At 47.2% G+C, this 17,852-nt stretch overlaps 1 protein-coding gene across 1 annotated transcript in view; it reads right to left on the reverse strand.

Annotated features, from left to right (window-relative positions):
- Positions 1 to 9,372, reverse strand: part of vgll4b (vestigial-like family member 4b) — a 16,029-nt gene extending 6,657 nt beyond the window's left edge. Inside the window, 3 exon segments of the mRNA XM_062459544.1 lie at positions 3,717 to 3,769; positions 3,771 to 3,907; positions 8,933 to 9,372. Coding sequence (XP_062315528.1) covers positions 3,717 to 3,769; positions 3,771 to 3,907; positions 8,933 to 9,014 — 272 coding nt within the window. The 5' untranslated portion in view covers positions 9,015 to 9,372.
- Positions 9,373 to 17,852: the final 8,480 nt, after the last annotated feature.

Below are 17,852 nucleotides of genomic sequence, written 5' to 3' on the forward strand. Positions count from 1 at the left end.
TCCCATAATGGTTTTTATTTTTTTATTTTGAGGATCTGGGGTAATAAAACGGAAAGGCATTTTCTCACAATTGTGCTTCGGTGCCGTTTGAGAAACCTCACTACAAATCTCGGGCAGGACAGTTTTTTTTTGTGTGTGTGGAGGTTTTAAGTGAACGAGGCCTCACCCTCTGAGATACAGGAAACATCTGGGAAAAATCAGGTCGGGGTAGGAGGGGGGAGGTGCAGAACCACAGGTTACAAACACGGGCCCGCGTCGAAGGTCCTCCTCCTACCACACACACACACACACACACACCACACTGACCTCCACTCAGGCCCAGAGCAGGCCTGCACACCGCTCTGCTGTGGCTCCAGCAGGAGCTTGCAGGGAAGTGAGGAATAACATTTACAGCTGAAAAGTCAACAGGTTCGTGTTTCCTGCGAAGGTATAAACACAGCCTCGTTTTTGAGTTAGGTCAGAACACAAAGCAGCGCGAGAACAACCAATTAACTTTGAGCTGCGTGACACTTTCGTCTGAGGCTCCACAATTACGCTGAACCAGATATTAAAAGCGCGTACCGCTGCCATGTGCAAATGAAGCTGTAAAGAAGTCTCCAGAATGAAAACCAAGAGGCGAAAACCACAAAGACAGGCAAAAAGGAACACAACTGAAGAGGGGCTGTGTTCATACACACCCAACAAAGAAAACCCCAGTGTAAAACGACAGCAAACTATGATTTCATCAGCCTTGGCTACCTTGGCAGTGGTTTGTCTCTCCTCTGTGTTTGGCTGGGGCGGGAGCCATGAGAAAGCAGTGCTTTTCGAGTTCCAGCAAGCACTGCAGCGGCAGCACAGGCCCGCCTGCTCACCGCAACGCCTCAACCGTAGAGGAGGAGGAGTCTGGAGAACAGGGTCAGCTGACCAGCATGAACACATGTAGCTCCCAGTACAGAGAGAGAGAGAGAGAGAGAGAGAGAGAGAGAGAGAGGAGAGTGAGAGAGAGAGGCAGAGAGAGAGAGAGGCAGAGAGAGAGAGAGGCAGAGAGAGGCAGAGAGAGGCAGAGAGAGAGAGGCAGAGAGAGAGAGAGGCAGAGAAAGAGGCAGAGAGAGAGAGAGAGAGGCAGGAGAGAGAGAGGAGAGAGAGAGAGAGAGGCAGAGAGAGAGATGCAGAGAGAGAGAGAGAGAGAGATGCAGAGAGAGAGAGAGAGAGAGAGAGAGAGAGAGAGAGAGAGGAGAGAGAGAGAGAGAGAGAGAGAGAGAGAGAGAGAGAGAGGAGAGGAGAGAGAGATGAGAGAGAGAGAGGCAGAGAGAGGCAGAGAGAGGCAGAGAGAGAGAGAGAGAGAGAGAGAGAGAGAGAGGAGATAGAGAGAGAGAGAGAGAGAGCAGAGAGGCAGAGAGGCAGAGAGGCAGAGAGAGAAGAGAGTCTCATAGCAGAACGGGAGACTCTTATTGTGGCGGTTGAGGAGTGTGTTGGGGAGGGAAACCAAACAGACTACTCTTATTGCAAAAGGGGAGTTCCGTTCAGAGGGACAGGCAGCAGCCGTAGCTAGCTTCGAGCCCACAGTGGTCTTTCAGGATAAGGGCTCTTTGTTTCTGTTCCACAGGGAAAATGAGAAAATAGCTTTGCCTGACAAGAAATCCTACTCCACTACACAGAGCAGGCCTTGAGCCACAACCTCCATTTCCCCCAGAGAGCATGTCTCAGGACTGCTTACACAACCTCACATTTCAACGTAAGTTCATGAGGAATAAGCTTCCATTTATGTTTGTAGTTTTTTTGTTGTAAGGACAGTACAGGTTCAAAGCACCGAAACAACAACAAATATTCAGGAGGTGTTCTTCATTGTCAGTTTTCGTTTTTCCGACACGGAGGTTCCAGGGCAGGCAAACTCATTAGGGGTCACGTGACCAACTTCTCTACATGTAACTGAAATATCCACTCCTCCTGCTGAAGATTTGGTGGCAGGTCTTTCTTTCTACCAGGGCCCCCACCCCTCGCACAATTGGACCACAATAGAAACCCGACCCCGCTAGGTTGTGGACCCACCCTCATCCGGAGGTGTCGAGTGACTCGGCTAGCTTCTCCTCCGACACATCGAGACTCACTAGAGGGCCAGAGGCCCTGCTCCGGAGGGTGAAAGCAAACAGAAACTCCAAAGATGAAAGATCACATAGTAAACCTATTATGCAGGCGGGTATTGAACATCGTGTCATGTAGATCAAGATAACTGTCACGAGTACATTTCGGTCTGCAATGTCTAAATAAGTTCTCCTTTTCCCGAGCGAACGCAGCCCAGGGGCCCGGAGCGTCCAGAGGTACAGAGGGGGGAGGTGCCCCATCCAACACTATAAAATAACAGCACTTAAGAGACAGCAGGGTGAACCAAGGCCAATCGAGTTAAACACAACTTCTGTTTGGAATCGTCAAAAATAGCCCAGTACAGCTAAGAGACCTGTGTTTTGACTAAGCTCTGGCTGGAAAAGCCTGTTATTCTTTAACTACCCATAAGAGCAGTCTCTAGGTTCCAAGTACATACAAGTCAGTGTAGAAGAAACCCTACCATTACAGCCTGAACAAGTCTGTCTGTATAATACTGGACTGTTCAGTCTTTTCAGCAGCTCCTGTCTGATGACAACTCATTTATAGCAGGCGAAATTACAATGTGCCCATGTGGGCAGAGTTACACAAGAAAGAAATGTTTCAGACCTACTTGATATGCATGTGTGGGTATATTTCCATATAAACCAGGGCAGAAGTTAACCACTTGGCACATAAATCAAATGCCTCACCAAGATCACGTTACTGGAGTGAAACCACACAAACGTCAAATTGTGCTCCTGTTCTCAGAAAACAGGACCATAAACATAATAATGATGTACGTGTCGCCCTTAACTGGAACACATCCACTGCTGAAATATCAAGATCACCCTTTGTTATGATACCAAGAGTTGACCCGATTAAATAGACCAACAATTCTCATGTGCCTATTTGTGTAAGTGTGTGAATGTGTGTGTGTGTCACCAGCCTCTTTCACTTAGATCTTAATCCCCATCCCCTGTTCCCAGGGCCGTGAACAAGCCTGTGAGTGCTCTGTCTAACACCAGGGTGAGATATACAACAATAAATAGCCATAACTGTGGTCCCATGATCGAACACTGCCTAAGCCCCAGCCTACAGCCCCTGCCCCAGCCCCGGCCTGTTCAGCAGGAATGTAAGGAATGAAGAGAGCCTCCACAACAGCTCCACCAGGAGCACGGACTGGCTCCACTGGCCAGCCATGTGCACCAATCACAGGCCTGGAATGTGTGGGAATCCTAGAACCGCCACTCAGAACCATGCAAGCCCTCTGGCGCATGTCCAGAATCCGACTTCAGCAACAGTGCTACCTGCACAGATGTACCCCACATAGGAGCCAGCTGCATCGTCACACACAACGCCAGTAGTGCTGCTGAGCTGAGGGGTCTATAAGCACAGATGTACGGACCGATTAACGGCAGCATTTCCAAAGCAACGTACAGAGGCGGCACTTGAACCTGTGACCTCAGTCGAATGCTCTCCAACTAAACTCTACCCCCCCACCCCAAAATTACACAATAGGTTGCAGGTGATCCAACAACTGCAGTCGTTAGCGTGTAATATAACGTTAGCGTCACCCCTGAGAAGCATAGTGGTGGACCAGAGCAGGAGACACTACAGGATGTTCAGTCACACGCTAGAGGCTAGGGTCAACGTACAGCTGTGCGGCAAACAGCCGGCTCATCTTGACCAAATGCTCGTTGTCGCAGTCAAATGTCGTCGTCGCCTTGGTCCCGCCTGTGCTTCCTCTTGCTGGGGCTGATGGGAGGAGGCCCCGTCCTGTGGCTGCTGACGGCCGAGGACAGGGTCATGGACTGCATCCTGGGGTCACCTCTCAGAGCTGCCTCTCCTGGGGAGGGAGGGGGGGGGGGAGGAGGAGGGTCAAAAACAGAAAACAAACAGTTAGAACCGGGAAGATATTATCTCAGATGTGTTAACTCTTGACAGAAACACAGCCACATTCAAGGCTAGCTCTAAGAGCAGGCTATGTCAAAGTCAGCGGGCACAAAACAATAGATGCTTACAGAAATGGCACGGTGACCCTGAACTGGCGCTGGATTGGTAATGATTGTGACCGTATCGCGGTTCCACCACATACCCTATCAGGCAATAAACCGGAGGGTGATAAGAGCAGATCTGCCTCCAGGTTGCCTCAACAAACACATTACAAGCGAGCCCCATTGTGCTCTGCAGGGGTTTCTACACTAGGCCACGATGCATGCCCTGGCAGGCTCCACGCTGCAGAAAGATAACTGGATGGAAGAAAACAACTTCAATTTAGGGGGCTAAAAAATCATTTTTGTGGAGCAGCTCACAGAGTCTGTACTGAGGCCGGGGGCGAGTGGGAGTGAAGCAGGAAAAATACTACTGGCAGAGACTCCTGATGGGGACTTTCCACTGGTGAGCAGTTCCTGCCCAATCAAACACCTCCGTGCTGAAACAGAGAGCAGCAGCCAGTGGGTGTCTGAAGGCAGACTTGTGGAGACAGCAGCTGTAATCAATTAATGTGCTACTGAGTTCTTTTTTCCTGAGGGTCAAAGAAGAAATGGACGGGGGGGGGGGGGGGGGATCCACAGAGGAAATAATATCACGACTGTGAAAAAACTCAATCTGGAACAATTTAAAACACCCCAGCATTCGACTGGAGGGAAATCTGATGTTTTCCACCCCCAGCACCTCCCCCCCCCCTGCCCCAGCACCACCCTGCCCCCACCCCGTCCCCTGTCCTCTTTAAGAGTAGAATGAGAGGAGCCTCCTGAACAAGCAGCCCATTTTCCTGACTGGCATGTTTCTGCTCGTCAGGACTGCGCTCCATGGCAACCGGGATGACATCATTGTTTTTGGCAGGAGAGAGGGCTGGTAATAAAGAGAAGACTGTGGGCCGGCTGTGGCAGCCCAATCAGCCGGCCAATCGGAGAGCAGCGAATATAATGGCTTATCAGAGGTTCAAGAGTGAAGTGCCCGACGAGGGGGCGGGGTCAGACAGCCCATGGAGGGCTGTGACAAATAATCTACAGAAGTCAACTGTGTGTCGCTGCGAGTCTATTCAGGGGGGGAAAACATGTGCCCTGTTTGGCAACGCTCGGGCCGTGATGGGATGAAACTAGCATCGCGTCGTGGCGAAACGGGGGTCATAACCCTCGACTGGTGCATGTTCCTCGGAAAAGCAGACCACCTTGTATGAACTTCTTCAGCCACGTTCACACACACACACACACACATCTCTTTGTGCGCCTCGTGGGCCAGGCCAATCCACCCGCGGGCAGGAAAGCAAGGTCTACAAGACAAGCTCTAAACATACACCCCCCTCATGCCTTCCACCTATTCTAGACCGCACACAGGAGCTTCCTCTATTTCAGTCCACAGAACTGGCTGCCGCGATTTACCGAGTCTGTGCAGGACGATAACGGGTGCAGGGGAAGAAGAGAGAGAACGAGAGAAAGAGAGAGAGAGCAACAGAACCAACCTAGAGAGAGAGGAACCCCGGCGTTCCCTCCTGGTACAGTAACCTTTGTTAGGAACGGCCTGAGTCATAAAGATCTCTATCAGTGTCAAGAGAAGCTCTCCGCGTCCAAACTCAATGAGAGGCCGTCATTAAGTGAACATGATCAAAGGCGAAGTCCTCTTAGGACTTCAAACATGAAGTCAGGATGAGCTCATATTACAGAGGTGAACCCCCCCCCCCCCTTGCCCTCCCCCTCTCCTTCCTTTGGCAGGCTTTAAAAAGCTGAATCTAAGCATGGCTCGAAACGATATATATATTTGGCAGGCATCCTCAGGAATGGGAACGGAGGGCCTGAGGGTTACCTTATTTTTAAAATGGCATGAATCCTTTCTTTTTGAACTACATGAAAGGGCCTCTCGCACAACACAGAAAAAAACAAGTATAAAAAGAAGGGCCTTGTTGTCTTCTCTGCAGGAATATCAGGCCGGATGTCTGATGGCTGCCAGGCCCTCTCTCTCTCTCTCTCTCTCTCTCTCTCTCTCTCTCTCTCTGTCTCTCTCTCTGTCTCTCTCTCTGTCTCTCTCTCTGTCTCTCTCTCTGTCTCTCTCTCTGTCTCTCTCTTTCTCTGCCACAATCTTTTCTCATCCAGGCAGCAGATCTACATCAGCCACAGGCCTACATCAACATTCGAGGCAGGGCTAAACCAAGGCAATGGGATGACAAAAGCGCGTAGCTTTGGCAGGGTGGGTCTTTTACATAGCACACAGCTTTAGTTCGCCTGTGTTCAGCAGTAAAACGGACAGTCAGCATTCCCCTGCCTTCGCTGGCTCTGTCCGACAGAGTAGGACCTGGCTGGTGGAGAGGGAGGTCATTCTAGTGAAGCCAGAGGAATCCATCCCACACAAGTCCCAGGACAGTAGTACTTTAGTAGTAGCTTAGACAGAGTAGTTTATCCAACTACTTGAGTTACATAAGTGAACTTACCCATCCACCACATTTTTCATTTGGTTAAACTATAAAAAGTTAAAAAAAATAATAAAAAAAAAGTATAGCTCAGTGGGTATAGCTCAGTGCTAGAGCATTTTACTACAAGAGATCACAGGTAGTCAAATCCCTTCTGTATGTCATTTCGGGGGGGGGGGGGGGGGGGGGGGGAGAGCATCTGTTGAATGGAGAAATGATTCTCATGAAGTCATCAACAACATCTAAATGTGCGACATGTAAATCAACACATCTCCTCAAACCCCCCCCGGCCCGACAGCCATAACCGGACTGGAGCACAATGTCCCCCTTCACACCCAGCACACGGGCAGCGGAGGGATTAGACGCGGGGCCGTTACAGCACCTCCAAAATAGCTGAAAAAAGCCTGCCATGCTACAGACAGCAGAAATGGCTGCTCCGATTGTGTATTTCCATCCACTGTCACCGGGTCATGTGACTGTGGGGGGCTACTGGGAGAGGAAGGCATTCCAGCGGCAGGCCAGGCCTGACGCCTGTTCTGGGGGGAAGCTGAATAACGAACCACGGCGATGATGAGCGATAGACCTTGAGGAAAGGAGCTGGCTGAAGCGTTCCCCTCTCCCTGGCTGGTAGCCGGGGCTCCGCTCGAGGCTGTGGAGCTGCATTGATCCACCATTTTTTTTGTTGCGTTTGTTGCTTGTCAGGAAGCAGCTACACTTGGTCAGCTGAGACGAAGCTCGAAAACAAAACCGGGCCGTGCGATTCGCAGAGAAGCGTCCCAATAATCCTGCTCTCCGAGGGAGGAGTGAGCGTGGTTTCCTCAACGAAAAGAAAAAAAATTGGGAAAAAAAGAGGAGAAACGTCCACAGCATGTAATGATAGGAAACCGCTGTTGTCTGATACAATGAGAACTGGCTCTGGAAGGATCACATTATCCTTTGAAATAACCACTCAGCACATCAAATAGGCTTGAAATGGAACACCCAGGATCCCAACAGCAGATTTAAGTATGGGGTTGAAGTATAGTCTTACTGTAGTTTGTTCTATCTACTGCAACAAATTATGTCTCTGAATGTTTTTGCTTCATATTTATAGGGAAGCTATTCCTAAACCATCACTGTTCTACCGTCTAAAATGGCCCTGCTAATCCTGGTAGCAGTGAGAGATAGGACTACTGGCTGGCTGGCTGACTGGCAGGCTGAATGACTGGTGCTGCTTCAGATTAGCTCATTCTGCAAGCCCCAATGTCCCAACAGGGTGTCAGGGCCATAATCAGCCACAGTACACTTTCTTCCATTACACCATAAACAAAAACCATGCTTTAAAAACACAGTTCCTCATGTCCAGCCTGGTTCAACTGGTTGGAACAAGCTGCTGGTGGTAACACCGAAAGTCAAATGTATGACAAAGAGTCTGTCTGCATTCTATTTTCCATGCTACTGTGGAACATGCATTTTAGGCCCCATACGCTGACTGTATCACATTTCTGCCCTTGACAAGTGAAGACTGACAACAGGAGGCTGGTTGGGAGGAAGAGAACCGGAGAGGAGACAGACCCAGGTCTAGCTGCTGGAGGTTTGGTCACTGAATGCAAACCCTGCTCAAAGACCCAAGTTCCCACAATCTTTCATCACCCTACAGTCACAGCCTGCAGCATGAGCACAAAAGGGGCTCAAATACATGACTGGTGACATAGCCTGTAGTGTGGTTGGGGTTAGAGGAGGAAGTATGAAGAATTGATCCCAAGAGTCAAAATACACTTAGAGAGATAGTGGCGTGTGGGTGTTTTGTTGTGAGTTTGAATAATTATGCACCTCATAATTCAGAGTCAAGCTGGATCAGGAAGCAAGTGTTGAAATTCACACATGGGTGGGCTTAGACAAGTACCCAGACTTTGATGTTCAATAATGAGCTTCGTTTTGAGACTGTCTTTCATAATAATGGACAAAACACTACCCAAGGAACTGTACACATGATAGCATACAAGTTGTTGATAATTTTGCAAGTGACAGGTAAATTGCATTACAGTGTTGAATCAACGTCACGTTGATGTGAAGCTTTAGAACCCTTCGAAAATATTAAAATAAGAATGAATGTTACATTATGAACTTAAAAAGCTTAGAATAAAGAAGGAGCAATTCAAAAAAGAGTTTTACTCAATACATGTGTCCAGTTAAATAAATAGTAAATAGTACAAATAATTAATAGTATTCTATGGTAACAAACGCAAACAGTACAGTCAGTTTCTAAAATATGACGAAGCTACTGTAGCAAGTCCATATTCATACTGACGTTGAATATTAAAGCCTACTACTAACACAATATTCGATTGCCATAACATCCAACCAAGTCACCATGACTCGAAATCGGTAATACTTACAGTTCATTTCGGAACCGTTACTAGACGTCGAAGAACAGCCAACCACAATCACATTTTACAATTAGGCTAAAGAAAATAATGAGTTTACCTTCATAGCAAAGTATGCCAATGTTGTTGTTCATTTTGTCCAAGTACTGGTAGTTCAACAGGTCCATTTTCGTAAGAAGCATTTATTGGTTTCGCAAAAAGACCAGCTTTTTTGCTTTCGACCGAGGCAATTGGAATAATTATGTGAACGTGGATACGACACCAAGCTAAAGGCCCAGCCTCTAACTTTTCTGAATGCAAAAAATAAATTCCTTGAATACGAGACTGAATGGTAATGAATTCCCGAACTCAAAGTTTGTTTAAAGTACTTTTTAAAGTGGTAGAAATAATTAGTTAGGACAAAAGAAAAGCGCCAGTTCTCCTCACAGCCCGCTGTAAGTAGACTGCACTGACACGCAGGTTATGCTTGGTATGACTCGAATGTACACTGGTTTCCTCTATGTATGCATCGGCCACTAGGCATGCTCGCTAAATCCCTGGAGCGCCTCAAATGTCAGAGATTTTTTACGCAAAAGATCAGCCTTCCAAATGCGTCTCTAGTCGAGCGAACGAGAGAGGGAGGGGCTTGAATCAGAAAATCTTGAATCAGAAAGCAGTTATGGAAAAGTTAAAAAATGACATTCAACTGCATTATATTCATCATTACCACTGATGATCAAAGCCGTTCGTATCACATCAACTATAGTTGACCTATGCATAAACCTACATCATTTTTTTCAATTAAACATAACTAAAAAAGTAAACCTATACAAATTATATATTTGCTATTTTAATAGCAAATACATGGTATGAATATGAGAGCTGACTGAACAATACAACTTTAATCTTTTTTGATCCTCCAGCTCCAAAGTTGCAATCTTGCAATGATTCTTTGCTGCCCTCTAGTGTCACAGCTGACTGTCAAGGCCTGTATCTTCAAAGCCTATCCATCAAGACATAACGTGAACACAGTAGACATTGATTTTGTTCTCCTAATGTTGAAATGCATCTACACACACACACACACACACACACACACACACACATACACACACGAAAGAAGGGGAAGAATGGCGAACAATGAACATACTCTTGGCCTGACAAATGTCTAAGTCTGAGTTTTGGATGGGCAGACCGGTACAGCAACTTTCCTTTCATGTTATATACATCACGTATCTGGATCTGATGAACAGGGTGGTTTAAGCTTCAGACAGCTGCTCTACACTGTAAACTTTACAAGCTCCTGCCTCTGGGTTTGTTGCTGCTTACAGACTTCCTTTTTAAGTGACTTGTTTGTGTCAAGAACCTAAGCAGGATATTATCTTAATCTATGGTTTATTATAAACATTTAGAAATAACCTGATTGAATCCATTGTCCAAAAGTCTGCTGTCACGTATGAGACAAGAAAGCAAACATGTTATAATGTCAGAATTAAACTTTGAACTTTCATCGTATTTCTATCAAAGTGTTGACATGAAAAAAAATGGAGATAGAGCACCAATTCATCCACACGGGTCTTCATTCTCCCTTCACATCCACACAGATGTATGTGAACGGAATACCTGAGGTCCACATGCATCCCCCTCGTTGGTTCAAACAGCCTGTGTGAAGGATCCGCGTGAAGGGGAAAGGCCAAACAGGCCAGATTGGTGGGAGCCCGTGCATTCGGCTATGTTGCCATGGTGGCGAAAGCCCCAATCAGGATCCTCTACTGTTGGCTAGGGGTGCCCCTGGATTGGGCTGGTGCACACAGCAGAAAGAGACCCACAGCCCCCAGAAGGCTGAAGTCTCTCAGAGCTTACTTAAATATAGTAGTGCTTCTGAAACTTGTTTTACTCAGTTTATGCCAGCTGAAAGTAGGCTGAATCCATTTACATATAACGTTTCCTTTCAACTTCAGAAACCCGCTAAAGATTAGCCTTGAAATACTCCATTTGGCAACCATCCCAAAACAGCAACAAGGAAGTAGAGAGAAATTTGAGCTGCAGTGGTAAAACTCAGGAGCTTTACACCCTGTTAACCTTTAACAGGCTAGAGCATTCTGAACCAAATGCAGTCTGTTGATGACACCAAATAGTGCACCAAAAGGATCATTCAGGCCCAATGCCACGGTTTTCAACTGACCTCTCTCCCTAGCCAGATTACAGATCCTTATTCTAACTTCACTCTCAATTGTAAATAGGATTAGGGGCTTCTATTCACTTTGAGGACTTTACTTCCCTCCCTCACAACACCCCCCGCCCCCTTCCCGTCCTCCCCTCCACCCCCCCCCCCCACCCCCCACCTCCGCTAAGAACCAAAGAAAATGGTTCTCATTGGTTTTTGAAGAGGCATTGTCTCATATTTCACACACTCTGCAGAATATCCACGCCAAGTTAGAACAGTGCCCCTATTCAGCCAGCTGCTGGTTAATCCATTGTCTTCTGTGGTGGGTAGTTTCAGGACACAACAACGGCTCACTAACACAGGATAATTGGACTGGCTCAGTCAACATAATGTGACTGGACCAGTCTCCTTCAACTGAATAGGAAGTTTCTTCCGTGGGCTCAGAGGGGCTTCTGTTTGTGAACTGTTCGAGTGAGGTGTCAAGATAAGGCCCGATGTAAAAACGAATTACTCTATTTGAATATATATTTTTTTTTTATCTCAGAGTAAATACAAAAACAATTTATTTATGCATTAAATCAAAACATCAGATTACCATTCCTTGGTGCTTTAAGATGACAACAGGGTATCCTTTCACTCTGTAGAGACATGTCTCATTAACACAAGAGAACCTAACATGCCTACAATGGCTTTGCTTCAGTATTTGCTTTGACATGCAGAGCCGAGTCTGTGAAATTGCACAATATAAATGGCCACTTTGTTCATACCAAAGCTCTGAGTTGAGTAACTAAGCTAAGGTGATTAATTATTATACAATACTTCTGTAAAATTCTATTCTCCTTTAGAAACGCATGACTTCAGAAAGAAGAGCTAAGCCCTCCCAAGAAGCAGTGCACCAGACCACTTTGCCGATAACAACAATCATATCTAAGTTAACACTGGCACACAGACAAGGAGCTGCCATATAGCGCTACTAGTTCTTTGCGGTTGAGTCCAATAGACTTCCTGTTCAACAGGCTGAGACACCTCTGGGGAGAAGGTGTGTGCCTGAACAACAACAAAGAAGAAGGATCCTCTCAGGCTGGATTGGGAGAGAGACACTGTGGTGACAGTAAGACATCACAGAGATCCCCATTGACAAGGCTGGGTGTCAAACAGTGACTCCTATCAGCCATGTGGTCACAATGGAACTCCCATCATCTATGTCGTTATGGGGACTCCTATCACACAGCCTGGGTGATAAGACTGTTACAATGACTGCTATCACGTAGGAGATAGGAGTCATTGTAACGGCCTAGGTTGTCAGTGTGCTAAAGGCCAACTGAGCTTAACATCTAAGACCTCTCTAGAGACAATATCACATATACCGATGACAAAGGTCTAGTCAAACTGAAACAGGGAGCTTTGAAAGATGTACCTTGCCAATCCTGCCCGCTAGGCTCCTGGCAATGAAATCATTACACAGATGCAATGAGACACTGAGCAGGCAGGAGGAGTATGAGAGTGTTTGGTAGGAAAGGAGACTCACACACACACACACACAAAGGTGGGAAACCACAATACAGCTCTGTTTCCACAGGCAGGATCATCTGTTGGAGTCATTGTTTTGGAAAACCAACCCAATACTTCCTACTTAGGGGTGGGGTGCGATGATGGCGTGAGCTGGGGAGAGCACCATTTTGGAGCTAGAAAAACAACCAAACAGAAACCCTGGCTGCGACTCTGCGTCACTCCGTACATATTCTAGATTCAGATCATCACACAAATCGGGATCCCGGTACTGCAAGAGTTTACGTAGATACAGGCAAATCAATCTGTCGCTGGGTCTCCCTGACACAACACAGCCAGGCCCGAATACTGCTCTCCATCCCTGTTTCTACAGAGAGCCAGCTGTGTGTTGTCATGCCTCACCCTTTGATCCCCAGGGGTCGCCGGCCACCCTTCCAAAACCCACTCTCCCCCACCTAACCTGGATATGACCTCAGAGGAGGAAAAACACAGTAAAGCAGACCATCGGGAGACCCGAAATCAGGAGATTTCTCCATGCATCTCTCATATGGAGCAAAACAAAACTGAACTGTCAGAAGCACAAGTCGCACTGTGAGTCTCCACGCCACTGCTCTGAAAAACATTTGTGCGATTTCACTGTAGGCCGGCAGCCAACTGCACCTCGGCCATCTTAAATACATGCAAAATATGCTTCATTTGCATCTCTAAAGTCTAGAACCACAGACTCAACAGCCGCCAGTCAATCTACTCTCCTCTCAGTACATGCCTGACAAAGGGAGGGCAGTATCCAAATACTAGCCCGGCCTTTTCAAATCCATGCAACGCAGGGAAGGGACTGAGGCAGGTCAGGTAGGCAGAGCCTGTTTGAATATGTCCTACAGGGGCTCACAGGCCTAGCGTGTGCTGGCAGTCTATCATCCCAGACAGGACGATGTCCTGCAGAGGGAACACAGAACTGTGTCAAGACACCTGGGAGGACAGAGTTTAGAACTCGGTGTCAAAACCCCGCTGGACCCAGAGGCAGAACAAAGAGACTAAGAGACTAAGAGAGACTAAGAGAGACAGAGAGACTAAGAGAGACAAAGAGACAGAGAGACACAGAGACACAGAGAGAGAGAGAGAGAGAGAGAGAGACACAGAGAGAGAGAGACAGAGAGAGAGAGAGAGACAGAGAGACAGAGAGAGAGAGAAAACAAGGAGAAAGATATCATTAGACTGTGGCACTTGACAAATCGTCTTCACGACAACAGCCTCAAAAAATTGAAAGAGTCCAGGGATAGTTACCCACGATGCAAACCGGAGCCACGGTCTAGTGCAGTGTGCAGCGTCCGCATCACCGTTCCAGCCTTTCCGACTTACATCTGGAAGCAGTCCTGGCCGGTCCTGATGACATCAACGCTGCTTATCACAAAATGCCAAGGATGCTGTGCTCACAGAGACAAGTAGGAGCTGCTTCACCTCAGACACAACTATGTTTACTATCAAGGGAAGAATGAGAGGCCTTGCAGGCCTGCATAGCTTTGAGGAGGATATCTGACAAAAAACAGGCTGGTATGCAACACAGCACAACCTCACTGAAAAACCTAGGGGCCGATATGACACTGTATGGTATGAGAGTGTTGCTCAGTCACAATAAACCAGATCCTGCGAGAAACGAAGACGCGTCCGACCTTCTTTGCGTTCGCCAATGCAAACAATGCCAATTAGCCCTGTCACAGTGCGACCGTTGAACAGACGGCGCAGGAAAAAATAAAAAATAAAGGAAAGGTCAGTCGGTAAAGCAATACCAGCTGACGTGCAAGGCCCTTTGACCCGGCCACCCTCACCTTGTGAACCTTTGACTAAGATTGACCCGCATTTCTGGGCTCTTGTTAACCGACCACTAGACCCTAACAAGGGCCAACCCTGTGAGGAGTGGAGGAGGGGCGGCTGGCTGGCTGGCAGTTAGGCTGCTCCATCAAGTCCCCCCCACCCCCGTGGCACATATCGTCCCAACTTAAAAGTCTCTCTATGTTCACAGAGCACCAATTGATACTGAAGAAGGACCATTTAAGGCAAGACAAACTGGCACATTTACATTAACAACTAAAGGCCCTCTTGTATCGACTCCACAATAACGTTTTGTTTTTGTTACTTCTTTGCTACATCCCTTAAAGACAAACAGAAAAAAAGGATTAAAAGGAGGGAGGGAGTCAGGTGGCTGAGCGGTGAGGGAATTGGGCTAGTAATCCGAAGGTTGCCAGTTCGATTCCCGGTCATGCCAACTGACGTTGTGTCCTTAGGCAAGACACTTCACCCTACTTGCCTCGGGGGAATGTCCCTGTACTTACTGTAAGTCGCTCTGGATAAGAGCGTCTGCTAAATGACTAAATGTAAATGTAAAAGGAGAAAACTTAAAAAACAAGATCTGGCCTTCAACCTTTAGGAACACTGGTCAACACGCCAGGGAGGTTTGACGGCAGCTGTGAAACACACCAGAGTCTCTCAGCTATCATGTTACCACCCTAACAGGGCAGCACCTTAGCACATCCTGTTTAAACCTACACATTGGAGGTTTTGTAAAGGACTGACATGTGAGAGGCATGACATAACACATGAGAGCTACACAACCCCGGCTCCAACCCGAGGCTGCAGAGTAGGGATCAGCGCAGGTTCCTAGGAAAGAAAGAAAGAAAAAAATAACACTTCAACCGCTCACACAATGACCGTGAGCTGGCCTGAGACCGAGGTGTGTGGAAGACGTAACCCTACCGCTCTAGGTGAGCCAGGCGTCTCTGTAACGTCATCTGTGCTGCAGTGACAAAGAGCTGCCAAGTTGCAGTGACGGGACACTCCCCCAGTCAGGCTGCGACTGCCAGACACTGATCTGCAATCAGCTCACACCTTCACACACACACACACAACTCCTGTCCAAAACATCTCATCTTCAACATTCAGTGCGCACCTTTATCCCCCCGCCGCCCCACCCCTCCCCCACCCTACAGTTACTAGGCTAACTGTGACCACTCGGGTGTCCCAGCCCCTAGGGAAACGTTGGGAGAGCAGCATCATAAAGAGGTTGTGGAGTGTTTGGTCAAACCATGGAAACAAGAACAATGAAAAGGGGAAAAAAAGAGATTGATTTAAAAAATATATATATATATATCTGCACTGCCTTAAAGGTCAGCATCCTGTTTGGTCTGCAGTGCAGGTGTGTGCTGAGCAGTAGTGGCATATATGCATGTAGCAAAACGAACAGGCACTCAAATATTCTGGCTCGGGGGCAAACAGCTCTGCTCATCAACCTCCCTCAAAACCTATACATGACAGTAGCAGGACTTCCGTAGTGGGTCTGGTTGGGGGGAAAAAAAACACGCTGTATCTACCGTTCAGTCGTTGATGAGGACTGGTTTGGTTCATGTCCCATGGACGGGTGATCATTCTGCGTGTCTGTTCTGGTGATTTTACCACACGAATGATGTGGCTGTGGAAGTGCTACCTAGCAACATGGCCGAATTGGTCCTTGACAAAACATGACGTACAAAACATGCACGTAGACTTCAAAGTAGTCCAGCACCTGTACACTTCCAAGAAGTCAACATCTTTTCCAGGAGTCCCTCTGTATAGCACAGAAGATCACAGCCATATGGACAGAAAACAAGCAGCTGGTTAATTCCTGGTATTTTCTGTGTGTCAGTGTTTTCCTGTCGGGGCCAATGGGGCAGGTTTCTTGGCCCAAGAGCCGTGGAGCTTTCCAAGAAGAGACTCTCCCTGCAGTGTTCTAGCAAGTGCAGAGCATTCCAAAGGTTTGTCATAAATGCAAACAAGGAGGCGGAGCTTCGGGGCCGGGCGGTTTCTGGTTGACTATTGTGAAAACAGGTCGAGTGTATTGTGTTTGGACAAAGAGGCCATGCACAACCCACAACAGAAAGTGACATCAGGCCTGAAGAAAAACAAAAACCCAGCAGGGGACTGGAGGGTGAGGGTAGTGTTAGGGGGGGATGTGGCAGGAAAGATCCCATGCCATTTCAAAGGAACATGCAGACAGGCCTAATGGAATACCCTAGTTTTGTGAGAGAGAGAAAAAAAACTGCTACCACTTGAAAATACAAAATATCAGGCATTGGGATTTCATATGAATGCAAAGGGGTAGCCTGCAATTTACGACCATTTTCAGAGAGCACAGCACCAAAGCATAATCTTAAACGTACAGTAACGTGCAATCATCCCTTCCATGCTTGGAAGTCGAAAGAAAGAAACTTCTGAACTGCTTGAGACCATGCAGCGCTCTTCCAAACCTTACAGGGACCACACTCGCAAGTGTCTCGGGAGGCAGACTACAGAGGTCAAATAGTTCAAATGCCTCTTGCCCGAACAAAGCAAGAGAACACCAAATACAGCGCAAACCTCTCCTGCCGTGGCCATTAATACGCACGTTAAACAAGCCTCAACTCAGCGGTTCAATTATCGCAGGGTGTTGGAAAATTGTAATTCTTCATCTCCGTGGTGACTGTGCAGCGTGCACGCTAAATTTCACTCAGACTAAATTGCCTGCTGAGAGAGATTTGCTCCTGCTTAATCTAGGAAGGAATTTCCTCCAGCCAGAATTGAGGCATGATTATGTGTTGAGACAGACACAGGGGTGTGACTGCAGGGGTTGTCTGATAAACCCAAGAGGCCGTGTACAGTACACCTCCTAACCCATGCTACTTTAGACCTGAAAAGGCTGGACCGGTTACTATGGTTAAGCGTATGCCTTTTTCAAGCCTTTTTTCGATCTACTGAGAAGTGCGGTGTAGGTGCCAGGGCTGGTTACTTCAGCATGTTCCTGTGTTCAGCTGGAGTGGGCTGTCAGACCAGGTGGCCAGAGCTAGAGTCCTTCAAGCCTGACAGCTTCAATCATGTCAGCTGTGGTTCAATGCTCACACAGGAGTAATTTCCTTCTTCCTTGTTCGTAGTCATTAATTAAGTCATAAATATTTTAATGTGAAGGCCTATATGCACTGCACCATTCTGCTCAGGTCACACATCAAACAATGAGACATGTCAGACATTCTAAGGTATGTCAAGTGTCCACATGAAATGGCAGTTGTAGATAGTTATTCAAATTTGCCTACCATAGCAGTAGATACAAACTACATTTCAAATGCCATTATTATCTGATGACAAAGTGACACAGAGAAACGGCCGAGGGATAGAGATTCATCTGGACTGAGTCTTGTTTTCAAGACTTCTCATCATGCCCATGTCTGACTATCCACATAGCCAATAACACCTTAATTTGCATGTTCAGAGACCAACAACCAAAGGTGAGGGGCTTGACATTTCTAACGGATCTTAAGGCTAAAGGGGTAAACTTACGTTTCTCATCATCCGCATGCACTAA

The sequence above is a fragment of the Osmerus eperlanus genome, chromosome 1 (assembly GCF_963692335.1).
Source record: "Osmerus eperlanus chromosome 1, fOsmEpe2.1, whole genome shotgun sequence".
Lineage (NCBI taxonomy): Eukaryota > Metazoa > Chordata > Actinopteri > Osmeriformes > Osmeridae > Osmerus > Osmerus eperlanus.